The sequence below is a fragment of the Impatiens glandulifera genome, chromosome 4, assembly GCF_907164915.1.
Source record: "Impatiens glandulifera chromosome 4, dImpGla2.1, whole genome shotgun sequence".
NCBI lineage: Eukaryota > Viridiplantae > Streptophyta > Magnoliopsida > Ericales > Balsaminaceae > Impatiens > Impatiens glandulifera.
In genome coordinates, this window is record NC_061865.1 from 4,475,777 (window position 1) to 4,488,324 (window position 12,548).

Below are 12,548 nucleotides of genomic sequence, written 5' to 3' on the forward strand. Positions count from 1 at the left end.
TTATAATTTGAATATGAAAAAAAAATTATTGACTAAACAAATTTAAAGAATTGAGGTTAAATTTAATTTAAAGAAAAATAAATTTTATTTAGATAGTTTGAATAATTCTAATACAATTCGAATTTAATCCGATTCGGACTCAATCCAATTCAAAATATCCAATCCGAATTAGTATTTTGAATTCGAATCGAATTGAATTTCATATTAATCCACTCGATGTTCACCCTTACTTAACATGCTTAATTACAAGTATAATGTAATATGATGTATTAATATTGTGGTACATTGGTTAAAAACTAATTTAGACGTTTTAAGTGTAAATACTCATATTAGAGAATAACATGTTATTAACATTTTGTTTGAACTCCTTGTCTATATTATAAAAACTGAATATATATATAGATTTGATTTAGAAAGTAAACTCATTGGCATTTGGCACTTGCTATTGGAGATGGGTTAGCTTAATTTGACTTAATTCAATATAATTTAATAATATTAATAAACAATTATCAAATAACTTTAATTAAAATAAATAACCCAACTTCTAAAATTAGCAATAAAAGAAACAAAGAGTAAAGATTCGAGAGAAACCTCGAATTCAGGGATCTATTAACATTGTCAACCAGACAAAGATTTCCATGTAAAATCTATGGATTTCATCAGCTTTCATTCTTTACACAGAAAATAATGATAATCAAGTTTCCAAACCCCACAAATATTTTTCATTTGATCATCTTTCACCATAAAACTCATTAATTTTTTTTGTTTATGTTTCTAGAGATTTTGATATTACAATTGAATTTGTCAAAATGGGTCTTCACAAGGATGAAATCAACTTTTGCCTAAGTAGAATCCGCCACCATCTTCTTTTATTTACGACTCAAAATCCTATTCCTGCTGGCGTTTCGTTATTCATGTTAGTCCTCTACGTGGTCCTTCCTTCGGTTTTTCGTGTTTTGCTTCATTCCTTTCCCGTTTTCGTGATGATCACGCTTGCCGTCAGATTCACTCTCGATCGCAAAATTGGAAATGTAAACGTAAGTGAACCCCAAGAAAGTAATGAATTTTCGGAGCCGGAGAGTCCCATGTGTAAATCGGGAGACAAGACTTACAAACGTGCGCATTCGGTTAGACGAAGAAATGCTAAATTAAAGGAAAATTTCAATAATATTGCACAAGAAAAGGATGTAACGACTACTTCTAACGAGGAAGTGGTCGATAAAGTCACGTTATTTGAAGACAACCCGAAAGATATCCGAGAGGTGAAACGAGAAATTGTTATCGTTCCTAAACGTGTGGAGAGTTCGAAAAGGGGAAATAAAGAAGATGATGACGAGAATGATGAGAAGAACTCGATGGATATTGCTGGACTTTCTGAGGCCGAGAGAAATACAAGACTCGAGAGTCTTATGGCAAAGAGAAAAGCTAGGAAAATGCTTAGCGTACAATTGAGGAAAGCGCTTGTTAAGATGGGTAAAAACGATCCTCGAGCTCAATTTGCTTCTATTCTCATTCCGAAAGCTACCCATGATGTTCCCACCTCGCCAACTCCAAGTTGTGCTCCTTGTGTTTTATTTCCAACACGAAATCCCTTCGATATTCCTTATGATTCTCACGAGGAGAAACCAAATCTTTCTGAGGACGGATTCCAGAAAGAATTTGTGGCGAATCAATCTAAGAACTCGCCACCAATTTTAACCAATGAAAATCATGATACCAAACAAATGATTCCAAACATCACGGATTGTGCATCATCTCCTATTAATGAACCAAGTAAGAATATTAAGGTTTTATTCAATATCAAATATTTTGAATTTAATCTGAAATAATTGAACCTAATATCAATTCTTTTCAAAAAATATTATTTAAATCCTTAACTAAAATAATTTATATCTCTTTATTGGCTATTTTAACTTGTTCGTCATACTTACTTTTCTTGTTTTTGCGAAGATTTATCGTTTCTATCATTTGATTATGAAGGTAATGTAACAAATGAACAACAAGATATGATCAAAGACACACTTTTTGTCTCATCACCCGCGTCATCTTCATCAAACAATGAGACAACACCGAGCAAGGATGATACCGTAAACATTAGCATTCCCGGTCCTCCACCTCCAAACGATTGGAATAACAACGAGAAAGGAAATGAAGAAGGATTGTTGAGTAGTACATCCAAAGAAGTTTGTCATACCTCAAGATCAGATTCAAATTCACAAGTTGAGGTTTCAGGGACAACAAGTTTGACCCCACCAACAACTATTGTGGACGAAACAACTTCACATTCTGATCATGGGAAAGTCGGTAGTATTGAAGACGAGGGATCAAGTAGATCAAGAGAAGTGCATGAATTGAGAGAGCAAGACATTATGGACGTGGTGTTTTCTGGGCTCGAACCAAGTTATGAGCAGGATTTAGAAGAAAACGAATCCCCTGTGGCTAATGAATCTATCAACATGATTAACCATGATCATAAACACATTAGTACAGAACAATCTCGGGTTAGTTGTACGAGTCGTGTTAACTTTCTAAATAAAATAAAAAAGATAGACATTGGACTAATATTTTGATTTTACAGAAGGGAAAATCAATAGTTGAGGAGAATAATACATATGAAGCTGATAGTGATGACATACCAAATAACAACGGGAAGGAGGTCATAGATTACATCAAAGATACATATGATGAACAACCATCATATGATCATCAACCTTCGTCTTCTAGCAGCAATAACATTGAATTTTCAGTAAACAGATCAGATCATGTTAATGAGATCAATCATCAAAAGGAATACAACCCATTTGCAGCTTCATCATCACATTCGAATATCACTGAAAATGAAACAAGCATTGCCAATAATAACGATGAACAACAAGATGTACAGCAAGAAATGGTGGTTGGAGAAGGCTCTTACGATTCAAGTTCATCTTCTTCAACCTCAAGATCTTCAAGTACCCATGAAAAAATCATTCAAACAGATCAAGATTCATCAGATTTCCATAAACCCACAAATGAAAAGATACCAAAATCTGATCAGTCTGCTGGAAACTCATTAATGACATCAATTTCAAGTTCCCCACAAAATGAAATGCAAATAAATGAGAGTAACGTTACGCCAACAACATCTGAGGATTCAACTGTTAATGAATTCAATCTTCGGGTTAGTCAATTTTACAAAAACAAATTTTATAGCTTTCAAAGTCTAAATAAGTTTAACCCATGAATCGGGTTTCAGATTGGAAGCGGGCAAATGTCTACACAGGAAACAATACCATATTCTACAGATGAAATGGAAGCCATTAAAGAAGAGGAAGCTGAAGCTGATTCAGACGAGATGAACAACAAAGGGATGTGAAAATAGTTTAGAATTGTAGATATGGGTTTTCAAGAATTACTTTATCAAAGCAGATTCTGTTTGCAGAAATGCTGTTTCATTGAGTACTTGAACAGAGTTTAGGGTTTTGGGTAGTATATTATAATTAGGAAGAAGAAGATTGAATGATGCATTTGGGGTTTAAAAGATACAATTTGCAGACAGAAACAATGTAATGTATAATATGATTGTGATAATATATGTTGATTGAAGGCCTTGGAAAATCATAAAGTTTTCTTTTTATATAATAATTCAAATTATTTTATGAGTTTTTTTACTTTTTAATATTTATATAAAAAATTATCATAGTTTAAATTTTATTTAAAAAGTTACCTAATCAAATTTCTTTTATTTTGATTATCAAATTTAATTTCTTAATTCAATAATTAATTATTTTATAATTTAAAATTATTAAATTTTAAGAGTATTTTAGTAAACAAAATTTTAAAAATAGAATTTTAGGAAAAAACATCAAACAAAGTTTTTTTTATTCTAAATTTTACATAAAAAAATCTTTGTATTTAAAAAAAAAAGATTGTTTAAAGGATGATAAATATAATATTTTTTATACATTTAACTAAGTTTGACATAATCATGTTTTAAATTGTTCTTGATACATTTATTTTTATTTGAAATTATTTTTTATACATTTATTTTTATTTGAAATTGCTCCTTATACATTTATTTTAGTTTGAATTTATACCTTAAATATTTAAAATAATTTAAAATATTATAAGACCGTTAATTTGTGTGTATAATATACACAAATTCCTCTTATTAATGGTATATCTTTTTTTTATGTTTCTAAGTCCTATGGCGGATAAATCTCTCACTTTCGTCTTGGGATAACTTTTTCAACTTCATTCGTCTCGTTTTGAGATGACTTTTAATTAAATGACATATATGCTTTGTTCCATTTCACAACAATTATGTTGCAAACTAAGGTGACAGAAATATTGTTACTCGTTCGTCTCTTTCATATAGATATTGTATATTTGTGTTGTGTCTTCAAAATCATCTCTAAAAAATAAAGAATATTTTTTTGGGGGAAAAACAACTTAGCGTCATTTCATTAAAAATTCTCAAAAACGGGAAAAAAAACCACGAGTTTAAGAGATCATTCTAGACAGGTCTAGAATGATTTTGAAGTCGTAATATTCTGAATAAAAACTAAAAAGCTAAAAACGTAAATGAATTATCTGTTTACAATACTTTCAATTCTATAGAGTTTAAAAAACGGTAAATTCCAGTTCCTGCAGATATTCCAGTTCTGCTCCGTGCTTGGAATTCTTCTCCACGTTCCCGCGAGGACACTGCAATCCGATACAATATCTTTCCATAACTCGTCAATGCTCCTGCGGGTTCTGTCATATACCCTTGCATTCCGTTCTTGCCAAATATTATACACCACTGCTCCAAAGCCGCACTTGAACACGCTTGTTGCAAATCTATTTCCCTTGGCTTTGAGTAGTGCTGCTTCTTTGATTTCATTCCATTCGCTCGGGAAACTGATCAACTCCAGGCTTTTATAGAATCTGTCCCAAAGCTCTGAAGCAATACAGAAGCTCCCGAATAGGTGATCTATGGTTTCTTCATTTCCTATGCATAGAAGACAGCTCGCGTCCGGGATGCTCATATACTTACTGATACGATCACGAGTGTTGAGTCTTTCCTAGAAGGCGAGCTATAGGATGAACTAGTGTCGAGGGATAATCTTCGTTGACCATACAAGAGGAGCTCATTCTACTTTCTGCGCTTTTTCCCGGATTACCTCTCATATTTTCTTCAATACCAGCTTCCCATTGTCTTCAGCTTTCTATTCATGAATATCCGGTCTATCGTGTTGTTGTATGTTACTTATATGATCAAGTATCCTCTTTCCTTCCTCAAGAGCAAGTTCCAATTCCCGTCTTTGATGTCTCTGATTTTCGCTTTTGCGCAGTCCCTTCTGATACGAGTATTTTGAAACTCCTTGTCGATGATAGACTAGTTTTCAAACCAAGGGTCGTGCCAGAATAGAGTGCATTTCCCGTCCCCTAGTCGGATGTCATAAAGATCTGCAATATCGCTTCTTAGTTTAAGAATCTTTTTCAAAGACCAGCTCATACCTTCGTGAATTTTGCAGGTCCAGATGCTGGTTTCGTGTTTCATAAACCTCGTATGCACCCATTTGATCCATAGTGACTCCTGATTGCGCTCCAAAGCCCACAGATGCTTGAAGGTTAGAGCCTTGTTCCACTCGATACAATTCTTCAAGACGATGCCTCCTTCGTCCTTCGGTTTGTAGAGAGCGGTCCATTTGACTTTCTTTCCTCCTCTTCCACTACTACCCCAGATAAAGTTTCTCATCAGTGTGTCGAGTTCCTTCATTACCTTCTTCGGAATGACCATTTGTTGCGCCCAATAGCCAACTATGCACATAACCACGGTTTTGAAAAGTTCGATCCTCCCTGCATAAGAAAGTTTTTTCGCTGCCCAGCTAGATATCGTGTTTTTTACCTTTTCAATCAGCGGCTTGTAGTGTGAGATCTCGATCTGCTTTGTAGTTAACGAAATTCCTAAGTACCTTATGGGAAAGCTGTCTTCTTTGATGCCCATGATGTTGAAGATGTCCTGCTTTGTTTCATCCTTCACGCCTCCATAAAATGCCACACTTTTACTTTCATTAATAGTTAAACTTGTTACCTCAGAAAAGAACGTTAGTGCAGCCCTAATAGTTTTAATGGAATCAACGTCTGCGTGCGCTAGAATGAACAAATCGTCAGCAAAACATAAATATGTTACCTCCTCTACCTCACATAATGGGTGAAAGATGTATGGACGATTCTTTCAAAACATCGCGAAGATGCTCTCAAAGATTGCCATGATAGCTACGAAAAAGTAAGAAGAGAGGGGGTCCCCTTGCCTTACCCCGTTTTTACCCTTGAAATAGCCTCTGTGGACTCCATTGACGCTAACAACAAAGTAGGATGATGAAACGCATTGCATAATCCAATCGATAAAAATCATAGGAAAAGCAGAAACAACAAGAAAGTCTCGAATGGCTTCCCATCTAACAGAGTCGAAAGCTTTCTTGATATCTATTTTGAAAGCCACTCTCGGGGATATTTTCTTTTTCCCGTAGCCTTTTAATAGGCTCTGCATGAGAAGAATATTATGAGAGATTGTCCTACCAGGGATGAATGCAAATTAATTAAGATTTATTATTTTTCCTATTACATTTTTAAAACGTTTAGAAATGATTTTTAAAATTATTTTATAAATCACATTGCAGCAGGAAATTGGTCTGAAATCTTGTACTTTCTCAGGTACCGCAGTTTTGGGGATCAAGGTTAGGACCGCTGTATTCCATTGCTTTAATATCTTCTTGTTTTTGAAAACTCCAGAACCCCATCAGTAACATCTTTACCCACAACCGAACAATTATCTTTGAAGAACTGTGCATTAAACCCATCAGGACCCGAGCTTTTATTCCCATCAATACTAAATAGAGCTTATTTAACCTCAACCTTCGTGACCACCCTTATCAACTCGCGACTATCTTCTTCAGAGATTTTCCTATCAATAATTTGATACAAGGTATTCAGGTGACTTTGATGTTGCTTTCTTGTACCCATAAGCTGGTTATAGAAATCGATAGCCAGATCTTGGACACCCTTTTGACCCTGAACATATTCACCATCATCATTCTTCAGCCTGTACACATTGTTTCTCATGTTTCTAGCCTTGCATTTTCTGTAGAAGAAAGTTGTGTTTTTGTCACCCAACGAAAGCCAACTCTGTTTTGATTTATGTCTAACAAAATTCTCTTCAAGCAGACTCAGCTTCCTGAAGTTTTCAAGCGCATATCTTTCTGTTTCATTGAGTTGTTCATCACTATCATCCCTTAATAACTTTTTCTGAACCTCTTCCAGTTCTTCTCTAGCAGCCAGAACTCTATTGGAGATATTGCTGAACTTCTTCTTGTCAAAGCTTTGGAGATGATTTTTCAGGTGCTTAAGCTTCTCAAAAACCCTGTACATGTTGGAACCTCTGACATCTGTTGACCATATGCTTTCGAGAATACCCTTGAATTTATCATTATCCATCCAGAAATTGAAAAATTTAAAGGGCCTTTTGAACCTTTCTCCTTTTCCAGAACAATTTAATCGGGCAGTGATCAGATATACCCGGATTCAAAACATGAAGTTGACTTCTCGGAAATTGATTAATCCAGTTCTCATTTACCAGACATTTGTCAATTCTACTTTTTCTAATTTGCTCATTCCCTCTCGTAGAAGACCAAGTGAAGAAGTTCCCAAAATTTGTAGGCTCGATACAACCCATATCTCTGATGCACTCATTAAAGTCAATCATATCCCGAGTAATTTCAAATTCTAGGCTACGATCAGATTCGTTTCTGGTTACGTTGTAATCACCGAGGACAGCCCAAAATTTATCATTACCGATCCAGTTTCTAAGACAATTCCAGAGGAGTCTTCTGTCAGTGTTTGAGTTGCTACCATAGACAATAGCAAGATTAAACACGATTCTTGTGATTCTGTCTTTGACCTCCACCAGGATTGCTTGATCATTCGAAAAGAGAGTCATCACCTCAACAACTTTGTTATCCCAAATAACCCAGATTCTGTCCGTTTTGTCATTTGAGTTGTGAATGATTTCCCAGCTACTATCAATACATAGTTTGCTAACCTTCTCAACGTTCCGACTTTTGACTTTTGTCTCAAGAATACCCATAATAGTGATCTTCTGATTCTCAATGATCCTCCTGATTTCTTTACATTTTAGAGGGTCATTGAGTCCCCTTATGTTCCATGTCACTATATTCATGAATGAATATAAGTGTTGGGTTTATGACTTTCCAGACTGTCCTGGACCTCTTCATTAGAGAAATCATAAGCATCACTTGCCTCACTATCCTCAAAGGCTACAGTTTGATTACATGGAATACTATTGCCATTAAGTGAGGGTTGCATCATGTAGATCTCATCTTCTCCCGTGATATATTTAGTGGCTTCTGGATCTAGGATCTTTCTGCTTTGTCTTCGATTTTCATCTTGTTATGCTTTAGTAGGTCTTTTCTGACTTTGAACCTCTTCACTACTGGATTCATTTTTGTTATCGATTTTAACTTTCCCTACTTCAGAATTAAGGCTCACTGCCTTATTCAAGACCAAATTGTCTTCTTCTGCACTTGATCTTTTGATTTCACAAAACCCAAGATTTCCCAGTCCATTCTCAAGAGTTTCTTTATTACTTATTCCAAGATTCTCTTGTTCATCATCTCGAAAGGTGGCTCTGAGCCCAAGGATCAGGTCATTTCGAATTTTGATGACATTGTTTTTTCGATTCCTACTTGCATTCCTAGAACTGTGAAGAGTAGACTCACGACCTGTTGGAGTGCCTTCAGATCCAATTTTGCTTGTTTCATATGGGTCAAGTATTCCCCGTCCCATTGATCTTTGAATTTCAGAAACTTTAGAACTAGGATATGTAGTTACATCAAGACCAGTTCTTTGATCAGTATTGGGATCGGTGGAGTTAGGACCAACAATAGTATCATCCACAATAATAGGACTTGTGCCAGAATCAGGACCAATATAGTCGGGATCAGCAATGGTTGCACATTTTTCATCAGGACCTGTAGTAGCAAGTTCGGTAGCTTGAGTAGTTTCATGATCAACAAGTCCAAGACCAGGCTTAATATGGTCAATATGGCTAGGAACAGTAGCTTTATGAGAAGCTCTAAGACCGGTGTGTCTATGTCCAGCTTTATCAGGACTGATACCCTGACCAGGACTAACATTTTGAACAAGACCTATTCTTGAGAAAACAGAATCCCTAGGACCGGTGCCCTGAACATGATCAATATGATCAACGTTAGTAGGGTCAGCTTGTACCCTTACCCACTTCATTCTTTTTCCTATCTTCTTCTTTACCCTTATTTGTTCTTGCTTTTGGTTGTCCATCTTATCATCCTCGGTGCGTTCATTGTTAAAAGAAATGAAGATGTCTATAGTTATATAGTTAAAATATAAATAATATGATAAAGATTACAAAATATTAAATATTAAATCGTAATTCCAAACCCGTAATATATTTGAATCGTAATATATTTGAATCGATCGGCAGGACTTACACTAAAAGGACAATTATCCCCTTAATGAGAATGATTATAATTTGATTTGAAGATAAAATAAATTTATTAGTTGAAATATGCTCTAATTAAAATGGTTAGAACATAACATAGTTAGAACATTAAATTATCGATAATTTTAAATTAAATGGTTCTATCCATACTTCAAATTTGGTTATTCATTTTTATTATTTAAAAGAGTAATTATTTTAAACAAAAATATATACAAGGAACAATTTAAAAAATAATATATAAGGAATAATTTTAAACAAAATTAGAAAATTATTTAAAACATAATTAAATTTATAGGGAACATTCTACCTATTATATATATATATATTTTAAATTATAATTTATGTTTTGATTTATTTAATTTAAATTTTATATTTTAGAATAATATAATTTCTTTTAAAAGGATAAAATTTATTGATCCATTTAATTTGAATCATAATTATATTGTGAAATTATAAAATATATAGTTCTAAGGTATATAATTTATTATAATTATAAAAATATATATATTATCGCTAAAGAAGGTCACAAATACTTGTGAATAATAATGTGATTTTTTCAGTAAAAATAAAACAAAAGTTGATTTTCTTGAATTATAATTTAGATGAAGAAATGCATATCAAAATAGTTTATTTTTTTTACTTAGGATTGAAACTTTCATTAAAATTATGTCAAAACCTTCAAATTAGTGTTTTTTTTTCAAATTACACTTGTTTATGTGTGTAGTTTAAATAAAATAAAATTTTGTTATTTGGAAATAATTTTTAAAAATTTGCAGTAATTGAAATTTTGTGTTGGTATATCTTTATAATTTTTTCAAAGCATTATTATTAAAAAAATGATTTATTAATGATATTAATATATATGATAATAAAATTAAAAATTGTTAATGGCTTATAAATGACTCCAAAATATGATGTATCTATGAATTAGTTTTTAATGGAGATGTTATGAATGTCAATAAAAATCTAGATTATTTGAGATTCTCATCTAAAAAGATTTTTTTCTATATATATTTGTATGAACATGTGGTATTGTGATTTTATTATTAAATAATAAATGTTATACAAATATTTTATAGATATTTTTTAAATTCAAAAGCTACTTTATCATTTAAAGAAAACCACTTTATATAATATAAAAAACTCCAAAATTAACGAATTCTTTGTTTATAATGGTAAAATAATAATTTTAATAGTAATATTTCTACAATTTACTTTAATAAAATATTTTAAAATAAATCCAAATGCTGTTGGATAGTTAAATGACCATATCTCTAAGGAATTAATGCAAAAGTTATTGTGGTAGGTAATAAGTAAAAATAGTTGAGTATTTGTCATAAAAAATAATATTATAATAATAATAATAAATTGAGGAAGATTTCAAAAATCTAGTTTGGTTTACATTTTATATGTTTTTTTGGCACTCCAAAACTCAAAGTGACACTCAAACTTATGCAATATTCAAATTGAATCATAAATTAAAATTTTGTTTTATGATGAACCTTAAATTTGCTGATTTTTTTAAAAACAAGTTTAATCCTTAGAGAGGAAACTTGAAATTTTAAATTAGATATTTTCATCAAATTTTACTTTTGTTAAGTTATATTTTATTTAACATATATTAATCTGTTTGTAGCAAGTACGGAAACTTAGTATTAAAATAGATCGGTTATATAACAAAGGATCGCATAATCGTGAGACTGGTTGATATAACAAGTTATTCTTTCTCTAAATTGGAATGCTATACTATTTACATTTATACCTAGTTATATATTTTATTGTGATTTTACTATACGGTTAGACAATTTATTATTAATCCATCGCATTTCCCCGTAGACTCGACAAATAGAATGCCGACTAGATTAATTTTAAAGGTGACCAATTCATTTGAGTAATAATACTTGAGCAGAAATCGAACCTCAAATCTTTATTTTCTTATTTAAGATTTTAGTCTAGTTTGATTTTATAACCCATTGAATTTATAACTTGACAAAGATAGTAATATACAAAATTATTCCCAAGTCTATATATGCAACATTTTTTTAAGGTGATTATATTCGTTCTACCTTCACAAACAAATGACATTTTATTTTACCTCACTAAGGTAGCCCAGTGGTAAGAGTCGGCTTAAAAAATTAAAATGTCACAATTTTAATTCCATCTTGAAACACTTTAAGTTTAAGCGGGGATCATGACTGTGGAGTGTCATGTTAGTTCTCTTTTAATTAAAAAAAATGATATTTCATTTTGAGTGTGACGTATTAAATTTACATTAGAATGATCCTTTTCAGTTATGATTGCATTTCTTTTAATACGTGTCGGGGTGTGAACTAGTCGGTTAATCAGTTCGGGTAAGTTCAATTTTGTCCTTTATTTTATAAACCGATTAATCGATTGATATTTGTATTGATTTTACCGGTTCTGGTTCTACTAGTTCTTAAATCGATAATTCAAATTTTTTAATTAAATATTAAATTTGTTTAAGTTATTTTTTAATTTTTTTTATAATTTTATATAAACTATAAAAATTTTAAAAAATGATTCAAATTATATTTTAAAAATAACTAATATATAAATTATTAAATATTATAATATATATAATATTTAAAAAAAAAAAACAGTCAATGTAAATTATAAAATGTAAATATATAATTAAATTATTAACGGTTTACCGTAACGGTTTACCAGTTAAACCGGTAGAAAAATAGTTCAACCGAAATCTGGTAAAAAAATGGTGAATGGTGTAAAATGGCACATTTCATTTACAATATTAATAACTTAATTTGAAAGCCATATTTTGATCCAGACATTTTTGAGATGTCGTTAATAACGAATATTTTTCCTTGCGTGGATCCTGTTTCAATGAGAACTTGATGAGTCGATCCAGCTACCTGTCTTATTTTTACTATTATATCGGAAATTACTCTTTGTATTGCTTGACGTAAAACATATAGTGGATTTGTTTGTCGTTTGTTGAATAATTTTCACGACTCGATAAATAATTTGATAAGTCAATGTTAAAGTT

At 31.9% G+C, this 12,548-nt stretch overlaps 1 protein-coding gene across 1 annotated transcript; it reads left to right on the forward strand.

Moving 5' to 3' along the window:
- The first annotated feature begins 809 nt into the window (after positions 1-809).
- On the forward strand, positions 810-3,355 carry LOC124934500 (histone-lysine N-methyltransferase set-2-like). The gene is made up of 4 exons (XM_047475038.1): positions 810-1,773; positions 1,981-2,501; positions 2,579-3,160; positions 3,236-3,355. Exons 1-4 carry the CDS (start codon positions 810-812, stop codon positions 3,353-3,355), a joined length of 2,187 nt encoding a protein of 728 aa, XP_047330994.1.
- Positions 3,356-12,548: the final 9,193 nt, after the last annotated feature.

Bases quoted from the DNA above. Each gene is read 5' to 3' on its own strand.
- LOC124934500 (XM_047475038.1), top strand. From the start codon at position 810: ATGGGTCTTCACAAGGATGAAATCAACTTTTGCCTAAGTAGAATCCGC. The intron at 1,774-1,980 runs GTAAGAATATTA...TTGATTATGAAG, and splicing joins ATCTCCTATTAATGAACCAA to GTAATGTAACAAATGAACAA. The intron at 2,502-2,578 runs GTTAGTTGTACG...TTGATTTTACAG, and splicing joins TTAGTACAGAACAATCTCGG to AAGGGAAAATCAATAGTTGA.